The 20,509-nt window shown below is 45.8% G+C and overlaps 1 protein-coding gene across 2 annotated transcripts in view; it reads right to left on the bottom strand.

Moving 5' to 3' along the window:
* DOP1B (DOP1 leucine zipper like protein B) overlaps positions 1–20,509 on the bottom strand; it is a 208,375-nt gene that overhangs the window by 98,214 nt on the left and 89,652 nt on the right. For both annotated transcript variants that reach the window (XR_005747151.1, XM_040338949.1), the window contains exons 12-15: positions 20,137–20,236; positions 16,572–16,760; positions 11,706–12,360; positions 6,296–6,567 (exon numbers count right to left, since the gene is read on the bottom strand). Coding sequence is in view for 1 of the 2 variants with exons in the window: in XM_040338949.1 (XP_040194883.1) it covers positions 6,296–6,567; positions 11,706–12,360; positions 16,572–16,760; positions 20,137–20,236 (1,216 nt within the window). In the remaining variant the exon portion in view is untranslated. The remainder of the gene's footprint in view (positions 1–6,295; positions 6,568–11,705; positions 12,361–16,571; positions 16,761–20,136; positions 20,237–20,509) is intronic.

Raw genomic sequence — 20,509 nt, 5'->3', positions numbered from 1 at the left:
AAAGATTATATTATTTCAGTGATTCAATTCAAAAAGTGAAACTCATATTTTATATAGATGCGTTACACACAAAGTGATATATTTCAAGTATTTCTTTCTTTTAATTCTAAGGATTATGGCTTACAGCTAGCGAAAACCTAAAATTTAATATCTCAGAAAATTTGAATATTGTGGAAAAAGTTCAATATTGTAGACTCATGAATTTAGGGTTGTCCCCATACCATTTTTTCAAGACCGAGTACAAGTACGGATACTCTTTTCAAGAACTCGCCAAACTTTTTTATTAGCCCTGTTGGGGCGCTTTGGTGAGATCTCTGACATCTCCCCTTTGAGACAGGGAAAGGGAATAGGGACACAGATTCCCCAGTCCCTTTCTCAGCAGCCTCAGCTGCACTGAAAATGAATGGAGAGAACACAGCGGCTCCTCCCCATTCATTAACTGAAACATTGTAAACACAGTTTACGATGTTTCAGTTATGTGAATGGACAGAGTCAGTGATCACTGTCTCTGTACATTCAGAAAAGTAAAGAGCCAGATTTACCAGCTCCAACCTACGCTCTCCATCCTGACAGATCGAGGGGGTGGAGGAGGACAGCAGTATGGAGGGGGACAGCAGCACAGAGGGGCACAGCAGCATGGAGGGGGACACGGAGGAGAACAGAGGGGGACAGTAGCATGGTGAAGGACACAGAGGGGGACAGCAGCATGGAGGGGGACACGGAGGAGAACGGAGGGGGACAGCAGCATGGAGGGGGACAGCAGAAGAACAGAGAGGGGCTGGAGGAGAAACGTCTGTCAGACTTTGAAATCTATACAGGGTGATCAGTGTTTGTAACTCCCCCACCGCACTGATCACCCTGACTGTCCAGGTATTGGGTGAAGCATCGGGGGCATTTGCCCGAGTACAAGTAGTACTAGTATCGGTGTCGGACAACCCTACTCATGATGTCACACTCTAATCAGCTAATTCAAAACATCTGTAAAAGTTTCCTAAGCCTTTAAATGATCTCCCAGTCTGATTCAGTAGGTTACACAATCATAAGGAAGACTGCCGACTTGACAGTTGTCCAGAAGAAGGGTAAGTCACAAAAGGTCATTGCTAAAGAAGTTGGCTGTTCACAGGGTGCTGTATCCAAGCATATTCATGGAAAGTTGAGTGGAAGGAAAAAAAGTGGTAGAAAAAAAGGTGCACAAGCAACAGGGATAACCGCAGCCTTCAGAGGACTGTGAAGCAAAGGCCATTCAAGAATTTCTGGGAGATTAAAGGGGTTGTAAACAGGGCTGTGGAGTCGGAGTCGAGGAGTCGGAGTCGGGGGAAATTTTGGGTACCTGGAGTCGGAGTCGGAGAACAATGCACCGACTCCGACTCCGACTCCTACTAAATTTAGATTGGAATAATAAAAAAAAAAAAACAAGTTTAAATGTCCCAATTCACAAAAAGTTATAATTAATGACTTCTCTACTGTAAGAATAAAGACCAATGCATGCAGTGCCTCACGTAACCGCAAAACGAACACGTTAAGTGACCGTGAAGAAGCATGCTTGTCATGTGCTTCACTATATGGCACGCAACGCACAATTAGGAGCTGCAATACTTCTACTTTCCATAGTGTTGTGTTCTGCTTTTACAGGGAACGCATGTTAGAGAACCAGTAAGTGTCCAAATAAAAAAATTCCAACAGGAGTTTTATAAAGCACTAAAAGAAGTTGAAAAGTATGATCGCTCATCAAAACTTACTGTTGAAGAAGCCAGCCTTGTTTATCCAGAGATCGTTAGTGATGTGGCCAGAATAGTTACTGCAATGCCACCCACCCAAGTCAGTGTCGAAAGATTATTTTCAGCCCTAAAAATAATAAAGTCTGACTTAAAGCGGATGTTCCACCCCAAAAAAATATTAAAAGCCAGCAGGTACAAATACTGCAGCTGCTGACTTTTAATATAAGGACACTTACCTGTCCTGGAGTCCAGCGCCGTCCTCAGCAGAGCACAAGCGATCACTCGTCACTCTGCTGCTCCCCCCTCCATCCACGCTGAGGGAACCAGGAAGTGAAGCGCTGCGCCTTCACTGCCCGGTTCCCTACGGCGCATGCGCGAGTCGCGCTGCGCCCGCCGATTGGCTCCCGCTGTGTGCTGGGAGCCGAGTGTTCCCAGCACACAACGGGGGGGGGGGGGCGACAAGATGTGACGCAATGCCCGTCTTTTGCCCGTGAATGCCGGGCCGGAAGTGGGTGCAAATACCTGTCTTTAGACAGGTATCTGCACCCCCCTCCCCCCTGAAAGGTGTCAAATGTGACACCGGAGGGGGGGAGGGTTCCGATCAGCGGGACTTCACTTTAGGGTGGAGAACCGCTTTAAGAGCCTCTATGAAAAAGGATCTGGCAGAGGCAATTCTCTTCCTTAGAACTCTACATTGAATTGATTTGCATTTGCTAAGCCTATAACTACATTTCAAGATGAATATAAACCATTTCTAGGTTTTACAGATTTTGTTTTTGGTTCATTATAGATAAGCTTTGTTTTTGTTCTAAAACAACCAAATAATGTGGTTTGTATTTTTGAACTGGTAAAAATCCTGTTCCTGATGTTTATGCCTGCTGCTACTATCCAGCCACTTAATTGATTAATACAAAAAAAAATAATAAAACTTTGTTTTCATTGTGTTTGTCTTTTGCTTAAACTGTGCAATACAGTAGACTGGTGGCTTCCCAGCCAGTAGTCCTGTGGTAGGTTGCGTTTCTTTCCCTCAAGGAATGTATAAAATACATTTGCATATTAATACAGAGGAGTCGGAGTCGGAGTCGGAAGTACATAAAACTGAGGAGTCGGAGTCGGAACATTTATCTACCGACTCCACAGCCCTGGTTGTAAAGGAATTTTTTTTTTCATAATAAGCATCCTTTACCTGCAGACATTCCTCTTTTCACTTCCTCATTGTTCGTTTTTGCTCAGAAGTTGCTCTATTTCTTCTCTGTTCTGTTCACTTCCTGCTTGTCTGATTTTACTGACCACCATGATGGGAGGCTTTACGGCGGTGGTGAGTAACGTGCTCACCCCCTCCTGGAAACTACATCTGTGTGGCAGGACGCTCTCTACGTGTTAGAGACTTCAAGGAGGTGTGAATTACTGGGCGTGCCGCAATGCATACTGGGAAATGTAGTTCTTACATGAACGAGCGCCGCAAACCAGGAAGTGAATGAGAGAACAGAAACTAAAATGCCGGAGGCGATATAGATGAAGGAATATAATAGGTATTTACTATTTTTTTAACAGAATCATTACACTATTCTGTCTGTCTACCTTGCAGACATTAATTTTAGGCAAATTTTTTTTTCCTTTAGTGACCCTTTAACAAGGAGTGGAATACAGCTGGTGTCAGTGCTTCAAGAGTCACCACACACAGACTTATCCAGGACATGGGCAACAACTGTCACTTTCCTTGTGTCAAGCCACCCCTGAAATAGAGACAACATCAGAAGCGTCTGGGAAAAGGACTAGACTGTTGCTCAGTGGTCCAAAGTCCTCTTTTCGGATAAAAGCAAATTTTGCATTTCATTTGCAAATCAAGGTCCCAGAGTCTGTAGAAAGAGTGGAGAGGCACAGAATCCAAGTTGCATGAAGTTTGAAGTGTGAAGTTTCGACAATCTGTGATAATTTGGGGAGCAATGTTATCTGCTAATGTTTGTCCTCTGTGTTTTATCAAGTCCGAAGTCAGCCCAGCCTCTACCAGGAAATTCAAGAGCACTTCATGCTTCCCTCTGCTGACCAGCTTTATGGAGATACCAATTTCATTTTCCAGCAGGACTTGGCACCTGCCCACTCTGCCAAACATACCAATACCTGGTATAATGATCATGGTATCACTGTGCTTGATTGGCCAGCAAACATGCCTGACCTAAACCCCATAGAGAATCTGTGGGGTATTGTCAGGAGGAAGATGAGACACCAGACCCAACAATGCAGATGAGCTGAAGGCCGCTATAAAAAGCAACCTGGGGTTCCATAACACCTCAGCAGTGCCGCAGGCAGATCGCCTTCCATGTCACGCTGCATTGATGCAGTATTCATGCAAAAGATCCCCCGACCAAGTATTGAGTGCATATTATACTGTACATGGACATACTTTTCAGTAAGCCAACATTTCTGTATTTTTTTTATTGGTCTTATGTTATTCTAATTTTCTAAGAAACTGAATTTTGGATTTTCACTAGCTGTAAGCCATAATCATCAAAATTAAAAGATAGAAATGCTTGAAATATATCACTGTATGGCCCGGATTCACGTAACACTTACGTCGACGTATCTCGAGATACGCCGAGTAAATGTAAATATGCGCCGTCGTATCAATGCGCCGTACCCATAGAACTAGATACGCCTGAAAATAGGCTTCCTCCGACCGACGTAAGTTTTCTACGCCGTCGTGTCCTGGGTGCATATTTACACTGGCCGCAAAGGGCGCTCCCATTGATTTACGCGTCGAATATGCAAATGACTGAGATACGCTGATTCACGAACGTACTTGCGCCCGTCGCAGTAATATACGCCATTTACGTAAGGCGTACGTCCAGGGTAAAGTTATTCCACATATAGGAGGCGCAACCCATGCAAAGGTATGGACCACGGAACAGCCGTCGTATTTTACGTCGTTTACGTAGTACTACATGAATAGGGCTGGGCGTAGGTTACGTTCACGTCATAGGCCAGAGTTTGACAAATTTGCTTGGAATCTAGGAGCCAGCTAAAAAAGTTAGGAGCCAGAAAACGCACCCCGTCACGACGAGCTTGCGCGCAGAAGCGAACACATACGTGAGCAGCGCCCGCATATGTAAACGCTGTTCAAACCACACATGTGAGGTATCGCCACGATTGGTAGAGCGAGAGCAATAACTCTAGCCCTAGACCTCCTCTGTAACTCAAAACATGCAACCTGTAGATTTTTTTAAACGTCACCTATGAAGATTTTAAAGGGTAAAAGTTTGTCCGCATTCCACGAGCGGACGTAATTTTGAAGCGTGACAGAAAGTATTGCAACGATCGCCATTTTATTCTCAATGGTGTTAGGATAAAAAATATATATAATGTTTGGGGGTTCTAATTAGAGGGAAGAAGATGGCATTGAAAAATAGTGAAAAATGACATTCGAATTGCTGTTTAAAGCGGGGGTTCACCCTGTTAAAAAAAAAAAAAAAAGTTTTTTTTTATTAGACCATTAAATTCGGCATCGTAGCGCGAGCTACGGTATGCCGGTCCTAAATTTTTAATCCCCGTACTCACCGTGCTATCGATGATTGAAGAATCCGGGGAATGGGCGTTCCTATGGTGAGAGAAGGTGATTGACGGCCGGCCCTGGCACGTCACGCTTCTCCGGAAATAGCCGAAATAGGCTTGGCTATTCACGGCGCCTGCGCATAGCCTGTGCGCAGGCGTCGTGAATAGCCGAGACCTACTCCGGCTGTCTTCGGGGAGCGTGACGTGCCAGAGCCGGCCGTCAATCATCCTCCCTCTCCATAGGCACGCCCATTCCCCGCGGGAGACGGATTCTTCAATCAACGATACCACAGTGAGTACGGGGTTTAAAAATTTAAGACCGGCATACCGTAGCTCGCGCTACGATGCCGAATTTAATGGTCTAATGATGGAAAGGAGGGTGAACTACCGCTTTAACTTGTAATGCTTAACTTGTAATACCAACGGCCACCACCAGATGGCGCCAGCTCACATCTGGTGGTAATAACTTGTAATACCAACGGCTCACCACCAGATGGCGCCAGCTCACAAAAAAAAAAATGGCGCCCGGGATTTGTCGAGCCCTGTCGTAGGCATTGAGCCGTCGTATCTTAGGTAGTATATTCGACGTGATGCGCCGTTCATTCGGCCCTTCATTTGCATGGGGTCACGGTTCATTAAAATGTATCACGCCCACTTCCAACTACTTTGAATTAGCCCGGCTTACGCCTACGATTTTACGTTACGCCGGCGCAACGTTGGGGAGCAAGTGCTTTGTGAATACTGTTCTTGCCTCTCTGTGTTACGTCGGCGCAGTGCATATGAGATGCGTTACGCCGGCAGAAATATATGCCGCCCTACGTGAATCCAGGCCATTGTGTTTGTAACGCATCTATATAAAATATACGAGTTTCACTTTTTTAATTGAATTACTGAAATAATTAAACTTTTTGATGATATTCACATTTTTTGAGATGCACCTGTATATAAATAATAAAAGTGCAGAAAAAGGGTCATGTCAGGTCCAATATTTCTTAACCAACTGACACTTGAATAGTGAGAAAACTTACAGGGTAGAAATCAGTCTTCTCAGCTATGAGTTTAAGGATTCCTGGTGAGATGGGTGGAACGGTGACCATCTGTAACTTCCCGAAAACTGCATTATAGCCGGACGTCTTGGAGCGCTTCATTCTGTCTTCCATGACGAGAGACAGAGACTGCGATTGGTTAACTACCTCTAGTAGAGTGGAAATGGCGACATTCTGTATATAACAATCCTTCACACAGCAGCACACGGTCATCAGGGACTTGAACCACAGAGGGAAGCCAGCGTCACCTGAACCTGGAGCAAACAGGAGATGGTTAGGTGGAACTGGTGGATCCATTTCAAAGTACATTTATATCGAATCGATAATAGTGTTTGCTTAAAGCGGAGGTTCACCCTCAAACTGAACTTTCTATCTATCATTTCTGCAGCCTTAATAAATGCCTGTAGCGTTGTCATTTTTTTTCAAGATCTGTACCCTTACCTGTATTCATCCTCACTTCCGGGTCTTCTTCCCTGCGGGGAGTGGGCGTGTCGCTCCTTTTCCCAGACGAGGCGTAATGGGAGCTGTGCGCAAGGTTTCCTGGGAGTGACGTTTCAACACTCACAGGAGACCATCCGAAATAGCTAGGCGTGTATTCTCGCACTAGCTCGCAATGCCCACAAGCAAGATGGAAAAGCCCAGGATGATTTTTTATAACATCTTCTTTTGGACGAAAACGGAACAGACGGACGGACGGACGAGCGGCTAGCAAGTGAGTAGCACCGTGCTATACAGATTACAAAGCATTGCTGATTTAAAAAAATGCAGAACCCGCGGAACCTCCGCTTTAACATGGAATTGATCCCACCCAGCATTCATTTTTAGACTTTTATGCAGACATCATCCTGCCCTAGGTACACCTGAAAAGATGATGTCCTTGTGTACAAGCTCCTACCTATGTGTCATGTAATTCTTATTAAAGCATACTTCCGCTTTTCGGAACCCTACCCCCCTCCGGTGTCACATTTGACACCTTTCAGGGGGGCAGATACCTGTATAAAACAGGTATTTGCACCACTTCCAGGAATTGACTCCCGTGGGAGTCGCGCCCCTTCGCGTCACCCACCGACAAAAGACACTATGTCCCAGGAGAGAGCAGGGACCAGTGACCGCACGCTACGTGCAAATGTGCAGTAGGGAACCAGGCAGTGAAGCCGCAAGGCTTCACTTCCTGATTCCCTAACCGAGGATGGCGGCGGCAGCATCCGAGAGACGAGTGATTGTTCGTTCTCTTCTGCCGGCATCGCGGGCACGCTGGACAGGTAAGTGTCCATTTTTTAAAAGTCAGCAGCTGCAGTATTTGTAGCTGCTGGCTTTTAAAAAAAGAAATTCAGGTGGACCTCCGCTTTAAGTACTAACACTATAATACGTTACTGTAAGCATCATGGGATGTTATATATTTTACATGTACAGATTATCAGACAAGGAAGAGGAAAGATCGTTTTACATTAGCTCATTATCTCATATGACTTCTCTTTTCATCCATCACACCCCCCTCTTCCCAGCAGTTCGCCTACTGACAAAATCCTTAAAGCTGAACTCTGAGAAGAAAACTAATTTTAAACCCAACTCTAGAAATTAAAATAAAAAAATAAAAATCTACCCTCGCAGTGGGACACTCCCTTACCACAGACACTGCTCGTTATGTCTACTAGGTACGGGAACAGCCATTGTTACTGTGTTTCCTTAAAAATAAGCCTGGGCCTTATGTTAATTTCAGCAACCAAAAATAAAAAAATACACATGCCTCCTGTCATTAGACATTGTTTCCTGCGCCTGCAGTTTAGCTTTAAAGTCCAGGGGTGGCTAGAGGAGGGAAATGCAAGCAATGTAACAGGTTTGCTTTAATGTCCCCATTCCCAGAAGCATTCACGTCTTCTTTGCTCCCCCACAACTCCATTCAGCTGCTAGGAGCAAACAGAAATACTTATGGTATAGAGGAGCATATCAGCAGCGGCCCGTCCATAGGGGGTGCACGGCACTAGCCCCCCCCCCCCAAGGCTGGGGACAACAACAAAAATGTCTTTTAAGTGCACTGTGTTTGGGCGCCGGACACAGTACTTAATAGAAAGCGTGACGTCAATGCAATCGCGTGATTGCAGACAAAACGCTTAATTTGTGGTGTTTTGTGCTGCATTGTGGCGCAATGCTATGCGCCGCAAAACTCTAATTCGTTCACCTCCATGTCATTCTGATCTATATACTATCTGTGATGCTGATCTACATACTGTATCTGTAAATCTGGGGCTGTATACAAGTCCTAACATTATGAGTGGAAGCAAGTGGAATACAGGGGATGGAGTGGGTGGATTCTATAAGGAGTGGGGCTTGTGAGAAATGGTTGTGATAAAAAAAAAAAAAGGGCGGGGCCTGGCGCCCCCCCATCCTAAAACGTTACCAGCCGCCACTGGCCCCCAGCCCTACCTAATCTTAGATTATAGCTGCTCCAAGATTACACAGGGCTTCCCTTTCCTTGCTTCTGAGGGCTGAATGGAGCAGTGAAGGAGTGAAAAGAAAAATCAGAATGTTCTGCTGGGGAGGGGATATTAAATTAAACCTGTTGTTTTGTCAAAGTTTAAATTAAGATTCAATTGTGTTCATACAACCAACCACGTATCTAATTTTGGCTAGTGAGGTTTTCGAACATTAAATGGCAGAGGTGGTCTGCAAAATGTTTTTAAAGCCACATTAGTCATTTCTCTGTGGACCTATGACTCCCCTTGCAATTTTACTTCTCCTCTGTAGTTGAGATTTTTATTCTACAACATTTTATAAAAAACGTCCTATGATTAGCATTGATAGGGCCTAGATAGGACCAACCTGCCTAAACTGGCCACAGTTTATAGCATTGACAGGGCCTAGCTATGACCATCATGACTAAAATGGCCACTGTCTATATCGTTGATAGGGCCTAGCTATTACCATCCTTCTTAAAGTGGCCATGCGTTGATAGGGCCTAGCTATGACCATCCTTCCTAAAACGGCCACTGTCTATAGCAGTGATGGCGAACCTTTTTGAGCCCGAGTGCCCAAACCGCGACGCAAAACCAACGTATTTCTTTCAAAGTGCCAACACAGAATTAAACCCACCAGCGGCTCTGTACAGAGGATGGGACTGATCATCCTTCTCTGAATGAGCCCTAAGAGGTAAGAAACGTAAGATTCTGCCAGATTCGCTCAGAATGCAGGGTTCAGGAATGCATTGTGCTTAGAATGCACTGTGCAACATACACTGACCTACCTTACACATGCACTGACCTACCTAATGAGGCACAATGTTTCCCAATGACACCAATAATGAGGCACAATGACACCAATGAGGGGGGTAAAATGTTTCCCAATTACACGAATAATGAGGCCAAATAACAGCAATGATGGGGCACAAGGTTTCCAAATGAGGCACAATGACACCAATGAGGGGGTAAAATGTTTCCCAATGACACTAGGAATGAGGCCAAATAACAGCAATGATGGGGCATATGGTTTCCAAATGAGGCACAATGACACCAATGAGGGGGGTAAAATGTTTCCCAATAACACTAAGAATGAGGCCAAATAACAGCAATGATGGGGCACATGGTTTCCAAATGAGGCACAATGACACCAATGAGGGGGTAAAATGTTTCCCAATGACACTAAGAATGAGGCCAAATAACAGCAATGATGGGGCATATGGTTTCCAAATGAGGCACAATGACACCAATGAGGGGGGTAAAATGTTTCCCAATTACACTAATAATGAGGCCAAATAACAGCAATGATGGGGCACAAGGTTTCCAAATGACACCTATAATAAGGCACAATGTCCCAATGACACTAAGAATGAGGCCAAATAACAGCAATGATGGGGCACAAGGTTTCCAAATGAGGCACAATGACACCAATGAGGGGGGTAAAATGTTTCCCAATTACACTAATAATGAGGCCCAATGATGGGGTACAAGGTTTCCCAATGATACCAATAATGAGGCCCAATGACACCAATGATGGGGTACAAGGATTCACAATGATACCAATAATAACGGGGCACAATTCCCAGGGCTGCTGTTTAAAAATGTATATATATATATATTTTTTTTTTCCAATGAAGAAAAACGATAATTTCACCCAACAAAGTGTATGACAAGCAAGTGTATTGGCAAAGAGAAAATCTGCAAAGGCACTTTCTGGAGAGATTCCCAGGAAATCTTTTATTTTGGGGGTTAATCTGGATCCTAGACACAGGGCCAGGATGAAGGAGGTGAAACCAGACAGGAAGGAGTTGAAGGGGAAGGTACCTCCAGCAGTTGGTATGGTTAGCATGGCTCCGGTCAGCAGGATGTACATTAGGAGCTTAAACCTCGGCCTCTAAGAAGCAGGAACTCCACAAACAGAACTGATCTACACATGATGTCCACATCTCACCTGTCTCCAGTGTCTGTGTCTCCCAATCCGACAGCGCGTTCCCGCCCGCACATCACCCCTGATTCCAGCCGCATGGGAGCCATGTTCTCTGTCACACCCACCCCAGACACATCACCGCTGGCCCCAGAGACTTGTGGGAGCCGGGTCTTATCATTCACGCCCACCTCAGACACGTCATTGCTTGCCCTAGAGACCTGTGGGATGTGTAGTTTGATGGGGGCCGAATAAGTTTCTATTGTCCGAGGATTTTTTACAACACCGGTCGGTGTTTGCTTTTCTCCTGGCGTGCCCACAGAGAGGGCTTGACGTGCCAGGTGTGGCACGCGTGCCACACGTTCGCCATCACTGGTCTATAGCATTGATAAGGCCTAGCTAGGACCATCCTGCCTAAAATGGCCACTGTCTATAGCATTGATAGGATCTAGCTATGACCATCCTTAAAGTGGCCACTGTCTATAGCGTTGATGGGGCCCAGCTAGGACCATCCTGCCTGAAATGGCCACTGTCTTATAGCGTTGACAGGGCCTAGCTAGGACCATCCTGTCTGAAATGGCCACGGTCTATAGCATTGACATGGCCTAGCTAGGACCATCCTGTCTGTAATGGCCACGGTCTATAGCATTGACAGGGCCTAGCTAGGACCATCCTTCCTAAAGTGGCCACTGTCTATAGCGTTGATGGGGCCCAGCTAGGACCATCCTGCCTGAAATGGCCACTGTCTTATAGCGTTGACAGGGCCTAGCTAGGACCATCCTGTCTGAAATGGCCACGGTCTATAGCATTGACATGGCCTAGCTAGGACCATCCTGTCTGTAATGGCCACGGTCTATAGCATTGACAGGGCCTAGCTAGGACCATCCTTCCTAAAGTGGCCGCTGTCTATAGCGTTGATGGGGCCTAGCTAGGACCAGCCTTCCTAAAGTGGCCACTGTCTATAGCGTTGATGGGCCCAGCTAGGACCATCATGTGTATTCCCAACATCTCATACCAGGTACTTGGAAGAGAGCAGAGTACAGCTGCTCAGTTTCATCCTCAGACAGGTAGACAGGGAAGGTAGCGCAGTCCAGCAGGAACTGGCAGGCAGCAGCGAAGGCCTCTCGGCAGTCCTCAGACATGTCCCCCATGTTCTGGATGATGCGGTCGATGTCCCACTCTTGCACGGCCCTCTTATTCATTTTCTTGCTAGGAGAGCCGGACGGGGAAAATTCCACTTTATCACCTTTCTGTTTAGACACGGAAGGCCACGGTGTGAAGAAATCGGTCAGCATTTGCTTTAATTGTGGTGCCGTCATCTGTTTTGTCTCCCACGCCCCCCTTTTCTTCACAGCTTCCTGCTTCTCTGGGGTCTCCTGGGTGCCATTTTTCTGCAGCTGAATTCCAAACAGATGTTTGCTGGCAAAGGTGGCTATGAGATCTTGTATGCAGTTTAGTGTCTTCTGAATGCTGCCGCCCTTTTTCCAGACGTCTCCCTTTTCTGGACACACCCTGGGCATACGCAAGTACCCGGCGAGCTCCGGGGAGGAGGCACTAAGGCCAATGCCGCTATCTTCAGATCTCAAAGGAGGGTAGACGGGGTCCTCTTCTGCGATCTCCACCTCCGGGTCCCCATTCTGTTTCGATTTCACAGATTCTTTTGATGGACTCTGAAAAAATATAGTAGCATGGATTAAAGAGGAATGGCAGTCTGCTCACATAATTTGTAATAAAAACATCTTCGTCATTCTGAAGCTTCCCTCCAACCACTTTGCATATTATTTTATATATACTGTGATTCTGTACTTGCCAAATATGCTGCAGAAATCTCCCTCCACTGAGTCTGGCTGCAGCCATTTTAAAGTGGTCGTATAGTGTTTTTTTTTACTTTTACCTACAGGTAAGCCTATAATAATGCCGCGTACACACGGTCGTGAAAACCGGTCGTTTATAGTCTCCATAGCAGTTTTCTCAACGAGAATTTAGAACCTGCTCTATTTTTTCTCATTGTTTTTCCCGTCGTGTGTACGCTTTTCAGAGGGGAAAAAAAAACACGCATGCTCAGAATCAAGTATGAGACGGGAGCGCTCGTTCTGGTAAAACTAGCGTTTGTAATGGAGATAGCACATTCGTCACGCTGTAACAGACAGAAAAGCACGAAGACTGAAAAGCGCAAAATGTCTCTCACCAAACTTTTACCAACACAAGGATCAGCAAAAGCAGCCCAAAGGGTGGCGCCATCTGAATGCCGTCGTACGTGCTGTACGTCACTGCGCTTTGCTCGAGCGGTTTTCTTCATGAACGTGCGTATGCAAGGCAGGCTTGAGAGGAATCACGACGAATCACGTCGAGAAAAACATGACAGGAAAAACGGTTGTGCGTATGCGGCACAAGGCTTACCTGTAGGTAAAAAAAATATCTCCTAAACCTTTACGGTTTAGGAGATATTCCCCATGCAATGAGCCGCTGACTACTGACAGCGGAGCACGCGCACAGGGGATTCTCGGCTGAAGGCCGCGGAAAGAAGTCTCCCGCGCGCATGCGTGGGAGTGACGACATTGCGGCTGTTATAACCACTTCCAGACCGCCGCATGTAGATATACATCGGCAGAATGGCACGGACAGGCACATTGGCGTACCTGTACGTGCCTGCCTAGACGTGGGTCGGGGGTCCGATCGGGACCCCCCCGCTACATGCCGCGGTCGGATTCCCGCGGGGAGCGATCCGGGACGACGGCGCGGCTATTTGTTTATAGCCGCTCCGTCGCGATCGCTCCCCGGAGCTGAAGAACGGGGAGAGCCGTATGTAAACACGGCTTCCCCGTGCTTCACTGTGGTGGCGGCATCGATCGAGTCATCCCTTTTATAGGGAGACTCAATCGATGATGTCAGTCCTACAGCCACACCCCCCTACAGTTGTAAACATACACTAGGTGAACCCTAACTCCTACAGCGCACCCTGTGGTTAACTCCCAAACTGCAACTGTCATTTTCACAATAAACAATGCAATTTAAATGCATTTTTTGCAGTGAAAATGACAATAGTCCCAAAAATGTCAAAATTGTCCGAAGTGTCCGCCATAATGTCGCAGTCACAAAAAAAAAAAAAAAAAAATCGATGATCGCCGCCATTAGTAGTAAAAAAATAAATAATAAAAATGCAATAAATCTTTCACCTATTTTGTAAACGCTATACATTTTGCACAAACCAATCGATAAACGCTTATTGCGATTTTTTTTTTTACCAAAAATAGGTAGAATACGTATCGGCCTAAACTGAGGGAAAAAAAAGTTTTTTTATATCTTTTTGGGGGATATTTATTATATATTTATTATAGCTCTATTTTTGTTTATAGCACAAAAAATAAAAACTGCAGAGGTGATCAAATACCACCAAAAGAAAGCTCTATTTGTGGGGTGTGGCGATCCGAGGGGGGGCTGCGCTGATAAACAATCAGTGCAAACCCCCCCTGTCAGGAGAGCCGCCGATCGGCTCTCCTCTACTCGCGTGTGTCAGACGCGAGTGATGAAGAGCCATCAACGGCTCTTCCTGTTTACATCGTGATCAGCCGTCATTGGACACAGCTGATCACGTGGTAAAGAGCCTCCGCCGGAGGCTCTTTACCGAGATCGGAGATGCAGGGTGTCAGACTGGCGGCATTAAATCCTGCAGGACGTCCAGTCAGGATTTCAAAACCACTTCCCGGACGTAAATCGGCTATAGGCCGGGCGGGAAGTGGTTAAATAAAGACAACCATCAAGGTTTTTTGGAGTGCGGCTGTCCATATTTTCTTTTTCCATTTCTTCCCATTTCCCTGTTCACTCCTTTGGTAGCACGGTAATATTATATCCCCTCACTTCTAGAACAGTTCCATTGTCGACAATAGGGTGCGACTTGTCATGCGACTTTGACCTGTCAAAAATCACATGACAAGTCTCACCTGTGTAAACGGGGGCTAAAGAGATTTTTTTTCAGATGAAAATGAATTGCTACTTTACAAAGAGGATCCATCATCCCATTGTATGTTTATAACGATAGAAAATGGAGACAAAAAATAATAAATTTTGATGCAAAAACAAAGCCTCGTGTACACGGTAATCTGTCTTCTATTACTCTCACCAACTGTGGTATAAACAAGCCACAGTTGCTATTCCAAGAAAAGCCTATAGGTGGCAGCAAGTGAAAGTATCATAGCGTAGGGATGACAATGTGTCATTAGTAGGCCTGTTAGTCCCCATACACATGAATATCGGAATATCGTACAAAAAAATACCGCTTTCAGCGATCGTAATCTGATCGTTAGTACACAGCTGTCGTCCAACATTTTCTGAAGGGACAAACACAAAACTTTTTTCTCGTACGATATTGCGTTAAGGCAGCCTATTAAAATAAATAGGCCTCCAATGCACCTAAACATGGCAAAAATCTGCACATTTTTTTGGAAGGTACAGGCGCTGCAGTGCACTACACAGTGGTGTATTTAGGTTTTGTGCTGTCCTAGGCCTGACGAAACTTGTGACCCCCTAATTTAAATATGACCCACCCCTTCCCACCCTTTCCTGTCAAGACCACACCACCCTCATTTAGGACACGCCCTGATATGTTCCAGTGAGGACACCAGTTCTGAGGGCCTTGGGGGGGCAGTAGAGTCCCTTAATTTGCAGCAATTTACTCCTCGTTTTGCTATGGAGCCCGTCAGCTGACTTTTTGACAGTTTTTAGCCTCCCGACATGGCATCTGTCTCTCTCTAGCTGAGAACTCAGGTGGGAGGTCCACTGTTATTATAGAACAGTCAAACCTAGAAGCGATGCAAAGCCCCCCCCCCCCAGTTACGGAACACCACCCGCCCACACAACAACTCATTGGTTGGGGGTCTGCCGCCTTAGCGTCCTCCATGTGTATGGGCTTCCCCCCCTGATGGTGGCCCTGCCAGTATTATTATACCGGCAGTAGTGCGGCTGCTTTATGGGGGCACTAGACTGATTTGCCTCCCGGCCCAGTCCACCCCAAGACTGGCGCAATACTTAAAAGTGGAGGTTCACCCAAAAAGTTAATCTTTAACATTAGATTGAGGCTCGTTTTGTCAAGGGGAATCGGGTATTTTTTTTTAAAATCTAAGCCGTACTTACCGTTTTAGAGATAGATCTTCTCCGCCGCTTCCGGGTATGGGTCTTCGGGACTGGGCGTTCCTATTTGATTGACAGGCTTCCGACGGTCGCATACATCGCGTCACGATTTTCCGAAAGTAGCCGAACGTCGGTGCGCAGGCGCAGTATAGAGCCACACAGACGTTCGGCTTCTTTCGGCTACTCATGACGCGATGTATGTGACCGTCGGAAGCCTGTCAATCAAATAGGAATGCCCAGTCCCGAAGACCCATACCCGGAAGCGGCGGAGAAGATCTATCGCCAAAACGGTAAGTACAGCTTCGATTTAAAAAAAAACACCCGATTCCCCTAGACAAAATGAGCATCAATCTAATGTTAAATTTTTTTTTTCGGGTGAACTCCCGCTTTAAAGTCAAGCCACAAGGACTCTTTTCGTGCTGCCCCCCTGCAAAGTGCTGCCCTAGGCCTGGGCCTTGTTGGCCTAGGCCAAGATACAGCATTGCCACTACAACACAGGTGTGTAGCCTTGATGCATTGGGTGCCATGCAAAATGAGAATGTTGCATGTGTTGCGATAACGTGTACATTAACACAAGGCACTAATGTATATGGGCCCCTAGGGTTTTGCTGGCATCGCTAAATGGGACTAAGATAGCCGTCCTCTTAAATATCTAAAAATATACAGGCTTTTAAAAACTAAATGTTTGATTATCCATACATTAATCATGTAATAGAATAACTGAATGTTGGAGGTAAAAGGAAAAAAAGCTTACGGTGTCCGGACTCATTGACTCATCCAGGTAAGCGGGGGGCATCTGCACTTTACTGAGCACCTTGAAGCAAGTCTTCAGAGCCTGTGTCAGTTCTGGCAGATTGAGACTGTCCATGTTCTCGGAGAGGGACTGCGCCATGTAACTGAGCATCTGCGGCAGGTACTGCGTCTGCACCTCGGAATACAGTTCCTGAAACAAAGAAGGACGACAGATGTCAGCTTTTCACTGCGACCCGTCCACTTCACAAAGAAAGCAAATAAAAATCTGATTATAATGATAAAAAAATGATGATTAAAATGATAAAGAACATTTTCACTGTCAATATCATCAAGTTAGTCTGATTAAAGTGATACTAAAGTCTAAGTTTTTTTTTTCATTGAAAAATAAACATGTTATAATTACCTGCTCTGTATAGTGGATTTGCACTGGCCCCTCCCTCCTGCCGAGTGCCCCCACAGCAAGCAGCATCCTATAAGGGCATCCGAGCTTAGCCGCTGCTGTGTGTGTCAGACACAGAATCGTGGTTCTGCCCCGCCCCCTCTCTCTCCTCAATGGCTCACTGACTTTGACTGACAGCAGAGGGAGCCAATGGCGATGTGCGGCTGTTTCAGCCAATGAGGATGGAGAATCACAGGCAGCCAAGACTCTCCTGCAACATCGCTGGATAGAGATGGGCTTAGGTAAATATTAGGGGGGGGGGGGCTGCTGCACACAGGTTTATCTTAATGCATAGAATGCATGAAGATAAAAAAAACCTTCTACCTTTACAACCACTTTAATAATGAAATTGTTAACCACTTCCCATGCCGGGAGGACATCATATGACGTCCTTGGGCCTTCTGGCCGCGTCACTCAGATGCCGATGTGGCAGAGGTGATCAAATACCACCAAAAGAAAGCTCTATTTGTGGGAAAAAAAATACGTAAATTTTGTTTGGGAGCCACGTCGCACAACCGTGCAATTGTCAGTTAAAGCGACGCAGTGCTAAAAGCTGAAATTTTGCCTGGGCAGGAAGGGGGTATATGTGCCCAGTAAGCAAGTGGTTAATAAATAAAATGTAATAAATGTGAGAATTTATTGAAACTTTGGGACTGGTTGTGGACACACAGAGGTTGATTTACTAAAACTGTAAAGTGCAAAATTTGATGCAGGCCTGCATAGAAACCAATTATCTTACAGGTTTTAGGCCTCAGGCACAGTGGACGTTATAAAAAAATCCAGTATCGAAAGTTGTAGCTGTAGAATGTTTTTGCAGTAGAGTTTTACAGCGTTTGACGTTTTTTAGCTTTTTTTTTTTTTTTTTTACCAAAACTATACTCCCAGAAAAGCTTATGGCTCAAAAACACTGACGCCAAATAGCTGCGTTATTCAGCTTTTATCAGAGTGAGAGCTGAAAACTCCTCTTAAAACCCACTAGTTCTGGGGGTTTCTTTCAGCCAGAAAACAACTCTGCCAAAAACTGCTGATAAGAGCCTATGTGTGCATGGACACATAGGATAACATGCTGGGGAGTTTACTGGCTGCAGAAACATCTGAAGCCAAAAACAGCAGCTGTAAAAAAGTCCCAAGTATATGAGGCCTTATGTTCAGAGCTGAACTGAACAAGCTAAAGTTAGAAGCTGATTGGCTCCCTGTGCCAAATTTTGCACTCTCCAGTTTTAGAAAATCAACCCCATAGCTTTTAAAGAAAACCTGTTTCACGAGAAATAAAATAACTTCCATTGCCAATCTACTTCTGAAAATGCTTTCTGCCTGGCTGCCACGCTGACCAGCTAGCTTTAAATCGGTGTTCCGCCCAAAAAATAAAAACCAGCAGCTACACATATTGCAGCTGCTGGCTTTTAATAAATGGACACTTACCTGTCCTGGTGTCCAGCGATGTCCGCACCTGCAGCTGATGTTTCCATCAGCTGTCGGGTGCTGCCACCGCCATTGCGGGCAAGGGTACCCGGCAGTGTAGCCTTTCGGCTTCATGCCGGGAACCCTACTGCGCATGCACGAGGCCCCGTTCCTCTCTCCTACTGGCCCGGCGGCCGAGGGAGGGAGCCCCCGCGCTGAAGTTACGGGCCGTGACCCAGACTCCCGGAAGTGGGAAGTGGGAAAGGATACCTGTCAAAGAGGGGTATACTGTCCCCTCTGCCCCCCAAAAGGTGGCAATTGTGACAACGGAGGGGGAGAGGAGGAATCAGATGAGCACACTTTTGGGTGGAACTCTGCTTTAATGTTTTCCCCAACCTGGAACAATTATGTGGCATAGAGATGTCAGAGAGGAATAGAAGTTTATATCTGTACGTTTACTTCGGATCTGCATTTTGAGGGAAGATCAGCAATTACAGTCTTCAAGTTTGTCTCAAGACTAGTTTACCCTAACAAACACAAGAGCATCACCTGTGAAAATCTATGCTATGTTAGCAAAATAATTACAATGATGATGCTAATAACAATAACTAAAAGCGGATCTGGTTCCTTCCCCCCCTCCGGTGTCACATTTTGGCACCTTTCAGGGGGAGGGGAGAGCAGATACCTGTCTAATACAGGTATTTGCTCCCACTTAATATCCGCGGAGATCTACGCCATGTCTGGTCCCTCCTCTGCCCCCCCCCTTCTGTCTTCTGGGAGACACACAGGTTCCAGAAGACAGCAGGGACCAGTCAGGACGGGCAGCGCTACTCGCGAATGCGCTGTAGGGAACCAGGCTGTGAAGCCGCAAGGCTTCACTTCCTCATTTCCCTTACTAGCAATTATTGCGCCTCCACCCGGGAGCCGAGGGAAAGGTTTGACTTCGGGTGAGGACATCGCAGGCACCCTGGACAGGTAAGTGTCTGTATTTTAAAAATCAGCAGGTGCAGTATTTGTAGCTGCTGACTTCTAATTATTTATTAATTTTAGCGGATCTCCGCTTTAAAAAGTGAAAATTTACTAGAAATGTTAATTGTGCCTTATCACAATATCCTGGATTTTTTTCTTGAAAAACAACAGTGCAATTCCATAGCTGTACATCTGCAGTGTGAGATCATCTAAGGCACTGCTGCCTCTGACTGCTAGTCTCACCAGGTGAGATTTGGTGATGCCATTACTGTGCTGTTCACTATTCTCCTTGCTGGGGAGGACAGGACCTGCAGTGCAAGGATTTCCTTGCTTTCGTTCATTCATTATGTGGATCTGTGATTCCTATACCTATCCTGCTGCTTCTTAAATATCCCCCCCCCCCGTCAGTCAACAAATCACAAGTCATCAGGATGGCAGCTCTGACATGAGGAAGCAAAACCACGCCTCTACCAAGATGGCAGCCTCCACAGAGAGACTGTGCAAAACAAGGCCTGGCAAATCAGTAATGGGGAAAAGATCAGCGGCAGAGAGACCACTGACAATACTAGTGACTAGTCCTTCTACTTGTCATCTTTAGACACAACGTGCACACTGTCCTCTAAGATTGTTCTAGGAAATTTTCTAAAACACATTAGAAATTTAAATGTGAAAATGTGCACATCAGAAAAAATGGACACACAAATAGCACTAAGAGAGACAGACAAAAGATCCAGACATGGTTCCAAAGTTCCCTTACCAGGGGTATGACATCCAACAGAAAGACCAGCAGAGTGCAGATCTCGGACACACCGGGAGGTCGGCCTACGTATCTACTGTCTGTGGAGGTCACATTTTTTCTGCAAATGACAGAGAATAATTACTCATTACACAGGATAGGTGTTTGGGCTTTTGTACAAATCTGGAGAAGAGATATAGAGGTGTGGAGCACAGCACCAAAAGACCTATTTATAAAGGAGGCAACTTTACTACAGATTTCACTTCCCATTGTGCCTGGATGTTATGTGCCATTCATACAACGTATGTCTTTTGGTGTGCACTGCGGTCTATTTCAGAATAGTGCTGCAGAAAGAACTCCGTAATAGTAAGTACTACTCTACAGATTTCTATGT

The sequence above is a fragment of the Rana temporaria genome, chromosome 2 (assembly GCF_905171775.1).
Source record: "Rana temporaria chromosome 2, aRanTem1.1, whole genome shotgun sequence".
NCBI lineage: Eukaryota > Metazoa > Chordata > Amphibia > Anura > Ranidae > Rana > Rana temporaria.
Note: the sequence above shows the minus strand (reverse complement) of the source record. Positions and strands in the feature narration are given on the sequence as shown.